General features: G+C 48.5%; 1 protein-coding gene across 1 annotated transcript in view; it reads right to left on the reverse strand.

Annotated features, from left to right (window-relative positions):
• The window catches only part of fam168a (family with sequence similarity 168 member A), a 53,457-nt gene that overhangs the window by 13,772 nt on the left and 23,615 nt on the right, over nt 1–16,070 (reverse strand). Inside the window, exons 3-4 of the mRNA XM_031897376.1 lie at nt 10,529–10,616; nt 1,276–1,356 (exon numbers count right to left, since the gene is read on the reverse strand). Of these exons, the coding sequence (XP_031753236.1) occupies nt 1,276–1,356; nt 10,529–10,598 (151 nt within the window). The 5' untranslated portion in view covers nt 10,599–10,616. The remainder of the gene's footprint in view (nt 1–1,275; nt 1,357–10,528; nt 10,617–16,070) is intronic.

Raw genomic sequence — 16,070 nt, forward strand, 5'->3', positions numbered from 1 at the left:
CTCATTCTGCATTCAGAATCAATGTCTGGCCTGGCTCTTATTAATAATCTACTATTTTCTCCATTTCTAAAGGTGGCCGTACCCTGTAAATTCCCCTCGTTTGGCGAGGTCTCAAAGTGTGCAGATCTTCTCCCGATAAGCCCACCTGCAGGTATCTATATCGGGCCAAACGATCCAATTAAAACATCAGGCATAGGCGCCACTGGTTCGGGGACACATCAACGAGCTGATGATACTTCTATCCAGTGCCCCAAAGCTGCCATATTGCTATTCAGTGCAACCAAAGGTGCATCCTTCCCATAGGTTACTGGCACACGTTGGCCAAGACATATGCAGAACAAAACTGCTGCGACTTGGTATGGATTCCGCAGCAGTTAATCTGCAGTTCCATAGGCCCCTTCGGCTCCTTCGGGGGGCCCATAGGGTACCGGCACCCCTACCTAGGCCAAGATATATGCAGAACGATACTGCTGGGTACCAATACTGTATAAACAGTAATCACTTGGTATGGCTTCCGCAGCAGTTAATCTGCAGTTCCATAGGCCCCTTCGGGGGGGCCCATAGGGTACCGGCACCCCTACCTAGGCCAAGATATATGCAGAACGATACTGCTGGGTACCAATACTGTATAAACAGTAATCACTTGGTATGGCTTCCGCAGCAGTTAATCTGCAGTTCCATAGGCCCCGCCGGCTCCTTTGGGGGGCCCATAGGGTACCGGCACCACTACCATGGCCCACGTTGGCCAAGACATACACAAAATGATACTGCTGGGTACCGATACCATATAAACAGTAATCACTTGGTATGGATTCTGCAGCAGTTAATCTGCAGTACCATAGGCAACGCCGGCTCCTTCGGGGGGGCCCATAGGGTACCAACACCCCTACCTTAGCGCACGTTGGCCAAGACACATGCAGAGTGATACTGCTGGGAACAGATACCATATATACAGTAATCACTTGGTATGGATTCCGCAGCAGTTAATCTGCAGTACCATAGGCCCCGCTTGCTCCTTCTGGGGGGCCCCACACTAAGCCGTCTCCATGCCGCGCTGCAGTCTCAGACTAATTTGGAAGAAATTAATATTCAGACAAGTGCTCATTTCACGTTGGCTTCCAAAAAAGCAGCAGATTTGAGTCTGAGCGCCACGCTGTGCCAATTCTAACATGAAGAGCACAAGAAGGAGCCAGCCTGAGGGAAGGACAGCTTGATTATGTTTGTAGGCAGCTGCAGCTCGGTCGTCTCTCCTGGGCAAGGCAAAGGCACTCTTACCTGGGGCATAGCCGGGGCTGCTGGCGGCATACATGTTAGGGTTGTAGGTAGGGGCCGCTGTAGGGTATCCGGCAGGGTAACCTGGGGGGAGAAAGAGAGCAATTACATGAGAATCCAGTACAACATAATATCAAATACACTCTTTCCACACATACGGTGCAATACTAATGCAGAAATGAGCGCATATACAGCGCTGTATAGAGGCGGCTCTGGCTCCATGACAGAGGGGAACGAGTTCCAACTGCCCTTTTCACCTTCCCATTCAGAGCAATGCCTCGCCGGGGGGCAGCTGGAAGAATATTGTACCTAGGCGGGGAGTCCGAAGGGAAATTGCTTTCTCCAGCTGCCATGGAATGGTAAATAGCTTCAGTGCTCGAGCCCTGCCAGGGTGCAGCGGCTTTTTATATCTTCCATTCTAGCTGGGGTTTCCTTTATAGCAGCGCCGCGGGGCCGGTATTACACAGCAGCAAGGAGGCAACTCATACATACATACATACATATTGCTTGGCCTGTAATTATGTGAAAGTGTTGATCTGTAGTGCGCATGGTTAATGGCTCCTAATAAAACTGCCATTAGTTGGTGAAAATGTGATAGGGACCGTAGATTGTAAGCTCACTGGGGCAGGGGCCGATGGGAATGGGATAGGGACCTTAGATTGTAAGCTCACTGGGGCAGGGACTGATGGGAATGTGATAGGGACCTTAGATTGTAAGCTCACTGGGGCAGGGACTGATGGCCATGGGATAGGGACCTTAGATTGTAAGCTCACTGGGGCAGGGACTGATGGCCATGGGATAGGGACCTTAGATTGTAAGCTCACTGGGGCAGGGACTGATGGCCATGTGATAGGGACCTTAGATTGTAAGCTCACTGGGGCAGGGACTGATGGGAATGGGATAGGGACCTTAGATTGTAAGCTCACTGGGGCAGGGACTGATGGGAATGTGATAGGGACCTTAGATTGTAAGCTCACTGGGGCAGGGGCTGATGGGAATGGGATAGGGACCTTAGATTGTAAGCTCACTGGGGCAGGGACTGAAGAACACCGTGTGTTTAAGAGCTAGAGAACATGTCAGCGCTATATAAATAGAAACACAGAATGAAAGAATCCATTACCCTGGCAGGATGGCAGACATTTGCAGTGTACGTTAGCGGCACACAGAGGCTTAACCCGTTAGGTATATTTGTTACAAACGTTGGGGTGCCCGAGGTGCAGCCCTCCAGCTGTTGGCCAGTGAATTCTATAATTGGGCGCCTAGAGGCTCAATGAGAGTGTGATTAGCGAGCGGCGTAACATCCGGCAATAAAAGCAGCGGATTTAGAGGGCAGGGATGGAAGGATTTAGAGGGCACTGAATGAAGTGGGTACTGAGAGCGGCAGAGAGCCCTACAATCAATAAGCTGGGATGTACATAGCGGGGCCGGGGCAGATATTATCGTTGGCTTTGGGTTCATATGAGGCAACAGGAATCCATCAGCGCCTCGCGGCTACGCCGGGCCCCGGGGGCTCCTTATTAGAGAAAGAAATAAATGTCTGAGGCAAATTCAGGGAGCGGCTTTACTGCCATAAAGTAACGGCTGGTTATTAGGGGGTTAATATGCCGCTACAGGCGCGGGGGGGGGAATGGGGGCAATGTTTCCGGCTAAGCACTATCCCTGCCAGGCATGGGGGGGCATATAGCAATAACGTGATTGTACTTCCTGGCTCAGTTACCCCTCCCCAGCTAATATACCCAGCCCCTATATTCCTAACTAAGGGCTAAGGGGGCCCAGCCTGAAGGCCAGTTAGGGGGGATTTGGGGTGAGTGCTTATTTGTGCCCTGGGTACCCCTGGAACTATAGCAGGGTGAGTGTTACCCCAATGTTTCTATATATCTGTAACCTTGTTATGGGCTAAGGGGGCCCAGCCTGAAGGCCAGTTAGGGGGGGATTTGGGGTGAGTGCTTATTTGTGCCCTGGGTACCCCTGGAACTATAGCAGGGTGAGTGTTACCCCAATGTTTCTATATATCTGTAACCTTGTTATGGGCTAAGGGGGCCCAGCCTGAAGGCCAATTAGGGGGGATTTGGGGTGAGTGCTTATTTGTGCCCTGGGTACCCCTGGAACTATAGCGGGGTGACTGTTACCCCAATGTTTCTATATATCTGTAACCTTGTTATGGGCTAAGGGGGCCCAGCCTGAAGGCCAGTTAGGGGGGGATTTGGGGTGAGTGCTTATTTGTGCCCTGGGTACCCCTGGAACTATAGCGGGGTGACTGTTACCCCAATGTTTCTATATATCTGTAACCTTGTTATGGGCTAAGGGGGCCCAGCCTGAAGGCCAGTTGGGGGGGGATTTGGGGTGAGTGCTTATTTGTGCCCTGGGTACCCCTGGAACTATAGCGGGGTGACTGTTACCCCAATGTTTCTATATATCTGTAACCTTGTTATGGGCTAAGGGGGCCCAGCCTGAAGGCCAGTGAGGGGGGGATTTGGGGTGAGTGCTTATTTGTGCCCTGGGTACCCCTGGAACTATAGCGGGGTGACTGTTACCCCAATGTTTCTATATATCTGTAACCTTGTTATGGGCTAAGGGGGCCCAGCCTGAAGGCCAGTTAGGGGGGATTTGGGGTGAGTGCTTATTTGTGCCCTGGGTACCCCTGGAACTATAGCAGCATGACTGTTACCCCAATGTTTCTATATATCTGTAACCTTGTTATGGGCTAAGGGGGCCCAGCCTGAAGGCCAGTTAGGGGGGGATTTGGGGTGAGTGCTTATTTGTGCCCTGGGTACCCCTGGAACTATAGCGGGGTGACTGTTACCCCAATGTTTCTATATATCTGTAACCTTGTTATGGGCTAAGGGGGCCCAGCCTGAAGGCCAGTTAGGGGGGATTTGGGGTGAGTGCTTATTTGTGCCCTGGGTACCCCTGGAACTATAGCGGGGTGACTGTTACCCCAATGTTTCTATATATCTGTAACCTTGTTTTGGGCTAAGGGGGCCCAGCCTGACGGCCAGTTAGGGGGGAAGGGTGGATTTGGGGTGAGTGCTTATTTGTGCCCCGAGATTAGTTATTATAGCCAATCACCCCATACTTTAAAGGGCATATGAACAGCGAGTATACCCCAAGGCCTTTTTTTTATCCCTTTATTATGATCCAGGGAAATAGCAGGTAGTGGGTCCCCTACAGAGACTGGGCTGCAATCTATTTCCTATGACATAATATTAAACATTCCCCCTAAGGGGCTGTGAGATGCTGGGGCCCCTGGACCCCTATAAAACCAGCCCTGGGGGGGCGCTGTAGGCCCCGAGTGAAGGTGCAGGAATGCTGATAGGGGGAATTTGTTATCGGAATTCCACAGGAAGTCATTTCTGTTAACCTTCGTTTTACTCGACAAATCACTCGGGAGCCGTTTCCATAGCAACACAGCTAAGTGCCTCGAACGCATTGGATTGTCGGCCCCACTCTGCGCCGAGACAGCACTAATGCAACGTTACTCGGACACGGAGCTGCCCCCCATAACAATTACCTATTCTCCGACATCCACTCAGCAAAAGCCCAGCCGCAGCACGTATATAACAGGATGCCTTTATAATAACTTTTACTATGATGTAGACACTGATATTCTGAGACGATTTGCAATTGGTCTTCACTATTTATTTTTGATGTATTTTTAGTTATTTAGCTTGTTGTTCAGCAGCTCTCTATATGGTATTTTAGAATCTATTTGGTTGCTAAGGTCTTATTTACCCTAGAAACCAGGCAGTGGTTTAAACAAAAGATGGGAGTATGAATAGTAAGAGGACCTGCATAGAAAGTAATAAAAATTAACAACAGTAAATAACATTGCAGACTCACAGAGCAATAGTTTTTGGTTGCCAGGGTCAGTGACCCCCATTTGAAAGTTGGAAAAAGTCAGATGAAGGAAAATAATTTAAAAACTATAAACAATACATAATAGAAACCAATTGCAAAGTTGCTTAGATGTGGCCATTCTATAACATAATAAAAGTTAACTTAAAGGTGAACTACCCCTTTAAAAACAATTCTAAGCAGCTTTTCAACTGGCCCTCTTTTATTTCTTATAGTTTTTTTAATTTGCCTTTCCAGCTTTCAAATGGGGGTCACTGACCCTGGCAGTGACTTTTTATAACTTTTTTTTTTTATATTCAGTCCCTATCCTAGTCGTATATCAGTCTCTCATTCAAGCCATTCCCTGGTTGCTAAGGTAATGTGGACCCTAGCAACCAGATAGCTGTTAACTCCAAACTGGAGAGCTGCTTAACAATTATTGAAACAATTAAAAAACCCTACAAATAAAAAATGAAGACCAATGGCAATTAGGCATGCCCCCGGGGTGTGGGGCAGCTTTGCCCAAGGAATGCCCTGGCCGCTGTGGGTGGCAGCGAATCAGAACAGTGACAAAGAGCCCTCATTTCCCGGCATAAAAGCCAAGTGAAAGCTACCAGTTGCTAGGATACGGAGTGATGGACAGAAAGCTTCCAGTTGCTAGGATACACAGAGTCTAACCTTGATTGCAGGGAAGAGCCCAGGGCCATACTGAAGAGCAGCCATTGGTGTTTCTGAACTACAACCTTAACACCAACAGCTGCGCATCCATTTGAGCTGAAGGAGCCATTTGGGCCATTAGCGTCGGTGAGATTCACCAGTGGCCAATTGGGCAAACGTGTGGTCGGCAGTAGTGATGAGCGAATCTGTTCCGTTTCGCCGAAAAATTCGCGAAACGGCGAAAATGTCGTGCGACAAAAAAAATTTGTCGCCCGCGGCTATTGTTTCGTCGCCCGCGGCTATTGTTTCGTCGCCCGCGGCTATTGTTTCGTCGCCCGCGGCTATTGTTTCGTCGCCCGCGGCTATTGTTTCGTCGCCCGCGGCTATTGTTTCGTCGCCCGCGGCTATTGTTTCGTCGCCCGCGGCTATTGTTTCGTCGCCCGCGGCTATTGTTTCGTCGCCCGCGGCTATTGTTTCGTCGCCCGCGGCTATTGTTTCGTCGCCCGCGGCTATTGTTTCGTCGCCCGCGGCTATTGTTTCGTCGCCCGCGGCTATTGTTTCGTCGCCCGCGGCTATTGTTTCGTCGCCCGCGGCTATTGTTTCGTCGCCCGCGGCTATTGTTTCGTCGCCCGCGGCTATTGTTTCGTCGCCCGCGGCTATTGTTTCGTCGCCCGCGGCTATTGTTTCGTCGCCCGCGGCTATTGTTTCGTCGCCCGCGGCTATTGTTTCGTCGCCCGCGGCTATTGTTTCGTCGCCCGCGGCTATTGTTTCGTCGCCCGCGACAATTTTTGGACGTGCGGCAAATTTTTCCGCGGCAAATTTTTTCATCCGTTTCGCGAAACAATCCGCCAATGGCGAAACGCGGAAATTCACCGCGAATCCATGCCTGGCGAAACATTTCGCCCATCACTAGTCGGCAGTACTGCAGCTAAGTGTTTGTGTGACCCGGCACATGTAAAGATACAGAACCTTCTATACATAGGGATCCTGGTACATCAGGGTAAGTGGGGCACAATGTGCCAGTATAGATGCCCCCCAGCCGGGAGGCGCCACTCACACACGTGCCTGGTGCACAGCCGAGCGGAAAGCACTTTAGCCACTCAATACTGTATCGTTTGGCTCCTCCATTAGTAATGCATGGGAGCCCGCAGCACTATATCCATGGCGACAGCACTCAGCCGGCCCAACACTCTGGGTCTGTCGGTGCCGACCCGGCCAGTGCCACTAAGTGCAGAATATCCCTCCCCGCCGTACATACACTGGCAGGGGTCAGGCCACACACTGCACTTATATTTTGTATGAATATACCCCCTATATACCTGCCTGGCACTAACCGTAAGTAACCAATAGCGTAGCCAGCCCAGTTGGGGGCAGGGAGAGCGGTACCGACAGAAGGCAGAACAGAGAGCATAGGGGGCACGTGCCCAAACTGAAGCCCCCCCTGTACTGAGCAGCTCTTGCATGAGAAATTCCCAAATTATATTTAGGGGCCGTGAAACCTCATTAGATGCTGCAGTTACAGGCAGATTGGGTAATGAATTCTGTCCCTCACTTACCTGGGGCCATAACCTGACTGCCCTTACAGTAAGGAACCCCTTCCTATGCTGATGGTGAGATCCCCTTTCCTCCCCACCCCCAATGAATCACTCATTCCCTCTTCTCTTGGTAGGGAATCCCATAACCTGACTGCCCTTACAGTAAGGAACCCCTTCCTATGCTGATGGTGAGATCCCCTTTCCTCCCCACCCCTAATGAATCACTCATTCCCTCTTCTCTTGGTAGGAAATCCCATAACCTGACTGCCCTTACAGTAAGGAACCCCTTCCTATGCTGATGGTGAGATCCCCTTTCCTCCCCACCCCCAATGAATCACTCATTCCCTCTTCTCTTGGTAGGGAATCCCATAACCTGACTGCCCTTACAGTAAGGAACCCCTTCCTATGCTGATGGTAAGATCCCCTTTCCCCCCCACCCCCAATGTATCACTCATTCCCCCTCTCTGGGTAGGGAATCCCATAACCGGACTGCCCTTACAGTAAGGAACCCCTTCCTATGCTGATGGTGAGATCTCCTTTCCTCCCCACCCCCAATGAATCACTCATTCCCCCTCTCTTGGTAGGGAATCCCATAACCTGACTGTCCTTACAGTAAGGAACCCCTTCCTATGCTGATGGTGAGATCTCCTTTCCTCCCCACCCCCAATGAATCACTCATTCCCCCTCTCTTGGTAGGGAATCCCGTAACCTGACTGCCCTTACAGTAAGGAACCCCTTCCTATGCTGATCGTGAGATCCCCTTCCCTCCCCACCCCCAATGAATCACTCATTCCCCCTCTCTTGGTAGGGAATCCCATAACCTGACTGCCCTTACAGTAAGGAACCCCTTCCTATGTTGATGGTGAGATCTCCTTTCCTCTACATCTATAAATTCTTAACCTGCTCCTGGAAGGGAATCTATAACCAATAAAACACAACACATAATCTTATATATACACACACAGGATAAAACCATTAAAATTACCTTTTAAAGACAGAATCTCTCACCCTTATTCATTAGTTAAGACAGAGATGTCAGGCAAGTTGAATTATGCATTTCCAGAATTATTTCCCTATGCAAGCGAAACTGTAACCAATGGTTGGCCAGCGTATAATAGCCTTATATGTATTGGCCGTACTCTGAGCCAATAGCGTGAGTTCATGTTTTTATGTGATTGAGATTTCGCCTGCGCGCCAAGCGGACATGTCATTTGCAGCTGATGTCACCTACTGATTTAATCTGATGGAATAGTTAACGGATGAAAGATAATTAAAGATTCACTTGCCTCCCGGCATCCCAGCTAAATGCAATGGGAGAGTTTCGCTCGTTAACCCTAGCGCAGTAAAGGAGGGGCAAAAAGCAATATCAGTCAAAGCTTTCTCTGCAGAAACAATAAGATTTACCCTCTGTGCCACCTAAGGTGACTGGCCAGCTACCCAATTAGGGCGCTGACACCCATCTGTACCAAATATCTACCGCAACGAAGGACTGGGTGGCGGCTAAAGCCTCTATTGGTCAGATGTGGGTACAAATATGGGTAGAAGAAGATCAAGCAGGAAAAGTCAGGCTGAGTAACTCTCCAGTAGAAGTTTTTCCTCCTGTAGCCGGGGGCTTGGGGATCTAATAAATCATTCCCAACAGCCGCAGAGATATTAGCATTCTGGGCCAGTTCTACAGCAGAAGGGACTAGGGCAGCTCAGAAGCAGCCATCTTGCAGCTCTCCCATTCTGCCCAGCTGATCGGTGAATGAAGCAATAAAGAATAACAGGTAGATGGAGGAGACATGGCCCAGGTCCGCTGGTTCTGAGCAGCCAGGGGAGTATGTAAAAAAATATATAAAATAATACTTCTATAATAGGGTTAAAGTCTCAGATTTTCTCATTGGTATGATACGGTCTTTTTAAAGGCAAAGTAAAGGGAAACCTAAACCTCTGCATTATATTGAGCAGCAGGTCTCATTCCGGTGCTGGGCTCTCAATCGCTTTCCCAAGGACCCAAACTGTACAGTCTCGGGCTGCATACCGACACACCCACAGCTGGAGGGCTGCTTGTGGTCTCAATAGATGGGATAATTGCAGCCCCTCGTACAAAGCGCACAATAAGGCGGAACAAGGAGCACAAAACTCTCGCTGCTTTTATTGCTCTGCCATTCACATGCTGAGCCCCTGCGCCGCTGTGTCATTCACTGGGAACAAAGCCCGGCCACTAGTGTATAGAGCGGCACTTAATACTGTCTAATGGACACGACTAAGGGCAGGGCATAAATATTAATTTACCCTGCTGTACAAAGGAAAGATCAGGGGCACAACCTCAAAGTGCAGCATTTAAAGTGTTACGCTATGCAAGCCCCTGTACTAAGCACAATTCAGCAGGAACAGCCCCCTAAGTTTGCTCATAGCCTGTACAGAGAGATACCATAAAACTATGGCAGCATAAGGATTCCCCTGTACTAAGCACAATTCAGCAGGAACAGCCCCCTAAGTTTGCTCATAGCCTGTACAGAGAGATACCATAAAACTATGGCACATAGGGATTCCCCTGTACTAAGCCCAATTCAGCAGGAACAGCCCCCTAAGTTTGCTCATAGCCTGTACAGAGAGATACCATAAATCTATGGCAGCATAGGGATTCCCCTGTACTAAGCACAATTCAGCATGAACAGCCCCCTAAGTTTGCTCATAGCCTGTACAGAGAGATACCATAAAACTATGGCAGCATAAGGATTCCCCTGTACTAAGCACAATTCAGCAGGAACAGCCCCCTAAGTTTGCTCATAGCCTGAACAGAGAGATACCATAAATCTATGGCAGCATAGGGATTCCCCTGTACTAAGCACAATTCAGCAGGAACAGCCCCCTAAGTTTGCTCATAGCCTGTACAGAGAGATACCATAAATCTATGGCAGCATAGGGATTCCCCTGTACTAAGCACAATTCAGCAGGAACAGCCCCCTAAGTTTGCTCATAGCCTGTACCATAAAAGGCCAATGGCCCTAAGCAAGTGAGAGTACTGGGCGAGACTGGCACTTCAGGATTCCAGTGAGCAAATACACCAACTGCACACTGAGCACTCATGGGAAACAGGCACAAAGTAGGGGGCGGTTAACAATAGAGGGATGAAGAGCAGATAAAGCCAATAGTGATGGAGAGATTCACCACTACAGTATTTCTCAACAAATAAGGAACCTGATTATAAATGTAACAATGAGGTAGAATGACAGGGTCTGTACCTGCATAGGCCATATTTTTGGGGTTGCCGTATGGAGCTCCTGGTTGCACAGGGCTGTAAACAGGATTCATTCTGGAAGACCAAGATCTCTGTAAGAAAACAAACAGTATGTTAAATATTAATTAAAAAGTAAGCAAACAGAAACAGATATTAAATGTATATTCACCCTATGGTTTGTGTATCTGGGCAATAATAACACACTCACAGGCAGCTGGGGGGCAGCAGTCTCACACTACAGGCCCCACTCACATACCCACTAAAACAAGAATACTTTCATATCAACCACCTTGGGTGGGCACATCAGGGTTCCATCAGTGGAATCATCCACTTTTTGGCAATCTAGCCAAACCAGCAGATTGTATGGCCCCCTTTATACTATTATGGCATGAACCAATCCATCATGGGGCCCTACAAAATGAATATTGCTTATACATGTCTATGTGTCTTTGGTAAACCCTGCGCACTGCATTATTGTCATATCATTGACCATATAATATGTGTTCATAGATTTAGAAAATCCCCCCAAATCTCCCCCTAACTGGCCTTCAGGCTGGGCCCCCTTAGCCCATAACAAGGTTACAGATATATAGAAACATTGGGGTAACAGTCACCCCGCTATAGTTCCAGGGGTACCCAGGGCACAAATAAGCACTCACCCCAAATCCCCCCCTAACTGGCCTTCAGGCTGGGCCCCCTTAGCCCATAACAAGGTTACAGATATATAGAAACATTGGGGTAACAGTCACCCGGCTATAGTTCCAGGGGTACCCAGGGCACAAATAAGCACTCACCCCAAATCCCCCCCTAACTGGCCTTCAGGCTGGGCCCCCTTAGCCCATAACAAGGTGACAGATATATAGAAACATTGGGGTAACAGTCACCCCGCTATAGTTCCAGGGGTACCCAGGGCACAAATAAGCACTCACCCCAAATCCCCCCCTAACTGGCCTTCAGGCTGGGCCCCCTTAGCCCATAACAAGGTTACAGATATATAGAAACATTGGGGTAACAGTCACCCCGCTATAGTTCCAGGGGTACCCAGGGCACAAATAAGCACTTACCCCAAATCCCCCCCCAACTGGCCTTCAGGCTGGGCCCCCTTAGCCCATAACAAGGTTACAGATATTTAGAAACATTGGGGTAACAGTCATGCTGCTATAGTTCCAGGGGTACCCAGCTTATTTAGCAACCTCGCCAAACGAGCGGATCCCAACATGAATGGCCGCCTTTAATCACTAGAGTGGAAGCTGACGAGCTGACAAATCAGTTGGATGCAAGAGACCTGACAAAGGCAGCACTGAAATAGGGAGAAAATCAATTTCTAATCACGTTTTCTATTGCGGATCTGTTTGCCGGCGATGGGAACTGGAGAGAAGGAATGGAAGCCTTGGGCAGATGAGGCCTATGTCGAAATCTCTCTTCTCATTTCTTACAGAGTTCTGTACCGCGGGCAGGGAACACCATATGGTTTAGCTTTCCCTTTAGTACAGAAGCACGGTGCCGACAGATGTGAATGTGCTCAGTACTGGTGCAACCAGGGGAATCCTCAGCAATTGGATTAACATGTAAGAATTTAATTGCTTTTATTTATACAGCCTCCATTTCACTGGGAGAACTGGAAATTGCAAGGTTATCCTGACACCAGTGTAACCCATAGGGGAAAAGCTCCGGGATCAAAGCAATGAGGGAAGATGAATCTGACAGTAAGAACGGGGGGAGCGGGAGTAACCACTTGGAAATGTCAGGGGGGGGGGGGTTCCGGCTATAAAAACGCACTCAGGATTCTCCCAACTACTCGCCCTTCTTGTGAATTGCACATTTATTTACCCTCACAATTTATTATCAGCATATAAAACTGACACTGCAAAGATATTTTATTTCACCATTAAACATTTAGTGCTGTACGAATCTGAAAGTGACAGGGACACAAGAGACAGTCCCATTGGGTGACACTTGAGAGACCAGACAAACCCACCACTCATGCCTAAGAGCCAATCAGATACAGCTTTGAACTATAATCACTGAATAATGTACCCCCTACTGTAAATGATAAGGATATTAGCAGTCACTGAGGGGTTCTGTGCCCATATAAAGGCACAAGGCTGCAGGCTGAGTTATACAGGGAACTCTGAGTATCACTCATGTATTATAAGGGATAATGTACCCCCTACTGTAAATGATAAGGATATTAGCAGTCACTGAGGGGTTCTGTGCCCATATAAAGGCACAAGGCTGCAGGGAGTAGAGTCCTGCAGAGGACCAGGTACCCTTGGGATACCCACAAAGTGAGTCAGAACCAGAGTCAGAATATACTCCAATTACCCTTAAATCCTATTAAATCACAAGGTTGTGCAACTCTACTCATAATAGTCACTGTTAAATGAAGACTAAAGAGTAGATAGAGAGAGCACCGTGTGTTTATATTTTATAGGGCACTTACAGCACAATAAAGGGAAAGTTATTTAACATAAAATAGATACAGGTCCTGATTTATGTGTGGGTATAGTAAGAGTTGGGTTAGTTCCAGCACAATGCTGCTCCAGCCAATCTGGCAAGCTCACTCCTGCAATGTGTAACCCAGGGGGTCTCCTTTATCTTCTTCTGTCGTTTCATGAGACAAAGAGAAGGGAAGCGCTGGGTATCAATGTAGATTCTCTCATGAGAATCTACACAGCAAATAATTCCCTCTGCCATTTAACCTTTTATTCTTGAACCAACAAATGTATTTGTAGCTGTAATATTGGTGTGTAGGCGCCATCTCAGTGCATTGTGCCTGAGTCTGAGCTTTCAGCCAGCGCTACACATTAGAACTGCTTTCAGGTAACCTATTGTTTCTCCTACTCCCATGTAACTGGAGGAGTCCCAAGCCGGACTTGGATTTCTTACTATTGAGTGCTATTCTGATACCTACTGGGAGCTGCTATCTTGCTCCCTTTCCATTGTTCTGCTTATCGGCTGCTGGGGGTGAGGGGGGGGGATATCACTCCAACTTACAGCGCAGCAGTAAAGCGTGAGTGAAGTTTATCAGAGCACAGGTCACATGGCTGTGGCACCCTGGGAAATGAAGAATATGACTAGCCCCATGGGAAAAACAGATTACAATGCAGGATTCTGCTGGAGAAGCTCTTGAAAGACACAGGGCACAATACTGAATGGTGCATAGAAAGCCACAAAGACAAAAATGAATTGTTCCTGTATAAAGGAGCGCAAGTTCCTTGCTATTAATCCCTAAAGGAATGGGGTGAGACAGAAGAAGATATACAGCTGAGCAGCCATATTGGGCTATAACCCTCCCCGGGATTAATGGGCTGCACTACACAGGGGCAATATATATATATATATATATATATATATATATATATATATATATATATATATATATATTCAGCTCAGGCAGCAGTGCGGGCAGCTCCCTCTCTCACAGCCACAAATTACCCAGATAGATTATAGCCGAGGGGACGGGTCACTAAGCAGCACTTAGGAGTCCAATAAATACTAATGGGGGGGAAGTAAAATGAAGAAGACTACCTTCCAGAGAGGAGACACTCCAGGCCTCATTGGGTTAAAGTGAAGTAGAAGAGGAAGGGTTAAGCCGTGGAAGTTCCGTGGCAATAAAGTCCACAGGCAGAACGTGCAACATGAAGCAGCCTGAGATGGGAGGACGCAGCACCTCGGGACCAACGCTCTCCTACCCATGAGTTATTTTTATACCCTCCCAGTACTCATATAATAGCCTAGTAATAAATCACAGCAATAATCATCCCTGGCACAGACCACTGTTCTCCAAATGATAACCCCTAGCTCCCCGGGGGAACAACAAGGAGCACGGGGGCCTCTAACAACAAGTGAGAGAGGGCCCCGCAACGGGGGGGGGGGGGGGGGGGGGGGGGGGGGGGGAGGAGAGAGAGAGAGAGAGAGAGAGAGAGAGAGAGAGAGAGAGAGAGAGAGAGAGAGAGAGAGAGAGAGAGAGAGAGAGAGAGAGAGAGAGAGAGAGAGAGAGAGAGAGAGAGAGAGAGAGAGAGAGAGAGAGAGACAGAGAGAGAGAGAGAGAGACAGAGAGAGAGAGAGACAGAGAGAGACAGAGAGAGAGAGACAGAGAGGGAGAGAGGGAGAGAGAGAGAGAGAGAGCCCCGCAACTGGGGGGAGAGAGAGAGAGGGCCCCGCAACTGGGGGGAGAGAGAGAGAGGGCCCCGCAACTGGGGGAGAGAGAGAGAGGGCCCCGCAACTGGGGGGAGAGAGAGAGAGAGAGAGCCCCGCAACTGGGGGGAGAGAGAGAGAGAGAGGGCCCCGCAACTGGGGGGGGAGAGAGAGAGAGAGGGCCCCGCAACTGGGGGAGAGAGAGAGAGAGGGCCCCGCAACTGGGGGGAGAGAGAGCGAGAGCGAGAGAGGGCCCCGCAACTGGGGGAGAGAGAGAGAGAGAGAGAGAGAGAGAGAGAGAGAGAGAGGGCCCCGCAACTGGGGGGAGAGAGAGAGAGAGAGGGGGCCCCGCAACTGGGGGGAGAGAGAGAGAGAGACCCGCAACTGGGGGGGGGGGGGGGGGGGGAGAGAGAGAGAGAGAGAGGGCCTATGGTTGCAATGCAGCTTTAGCCAATATACAGCCCTTTAAAGCCAGTGGAAATTGGACACAAAGGGGAGGTTCACCTTTAAGTTAACTTTTAGTATGTTACAGAACCGCCAATTCTAAGAAACTTTTCAATTGGTCTTCATTATTTATTTCTTATAGTTTTTTTTAATTATTTGCCTTCTTCTCCTAACTCCTTGCTGCTTTCAAATGGAGGTCACTGACCCCCATAGCCAGGAAATAATTGCTGTGAGGCTACTGTTTTATTATTACTTTTCATAAATTATTTTTCTATTCGGGTCCTCATCTGTTTATATATCTGTCTCTCATTAAACCACTTCCTGGTCGCTAAGGTAATAAGAACCCTAGCAACCAGTTAGCTGCTGAAACTCCCAATTGGAAAGCTGCTAAAAAAATTCAAAGAATTAAAAAATAAAAAATGAAGACCAACTTCAAACTGTCTTAGAATAGTGCCCTCCAACATCATATATATATAATGAATAGACTTCCTTGCCCTTTAGTGTGAAGCAGTACAAGTCCCATTACCAGGAGTGGGTGGATATAGGACAGGGCTGCTTAAGGCAATGCCCCCCTCCCGCTCACATTGCCCCACCAGTTCCATTCCCTGGTACAAAACCAATTACGCACAGAATTTATATAGGTTCCAAAACCCCTGGAGACTCTAGAAAAATCTAGAAGTCATAGTAGACAACCTTCCTACGTTGCCAGGGGCAATATAGTTACTGCAGCACCTACACCTCTTAACATCTCCCAACAGCGTCGCCCATTTGGCCAGTAAGAACACGTATTTGATAGATACACGTATTTAATAGACACATCAAAACGTCATAAACCGTGACCTATGACTGCTGCAGTAAAGTGAGCCTGGATTGTGGTGGTGAAAGAAAGAGCCTTTATATTAACATGTTATTGTATTGTTATTTGTTTTTTTTTCAATTCAGGTCCTCTCCTATGTCTCTCA

This window comes from Xenopus tropicalis, chromosome 2 (genome assembly GCF_000004195.4).
Source record: "Xenopus tropicalis strain Nigerian chromosome 2, UCB_Xtro_10.0, whole genome shotgun sequence".
NCBI lineage: Eukaryota > Metazoa > Chordata > Amphibia > Anura > Pipidae > Xenopus > Xenopus tropicalis.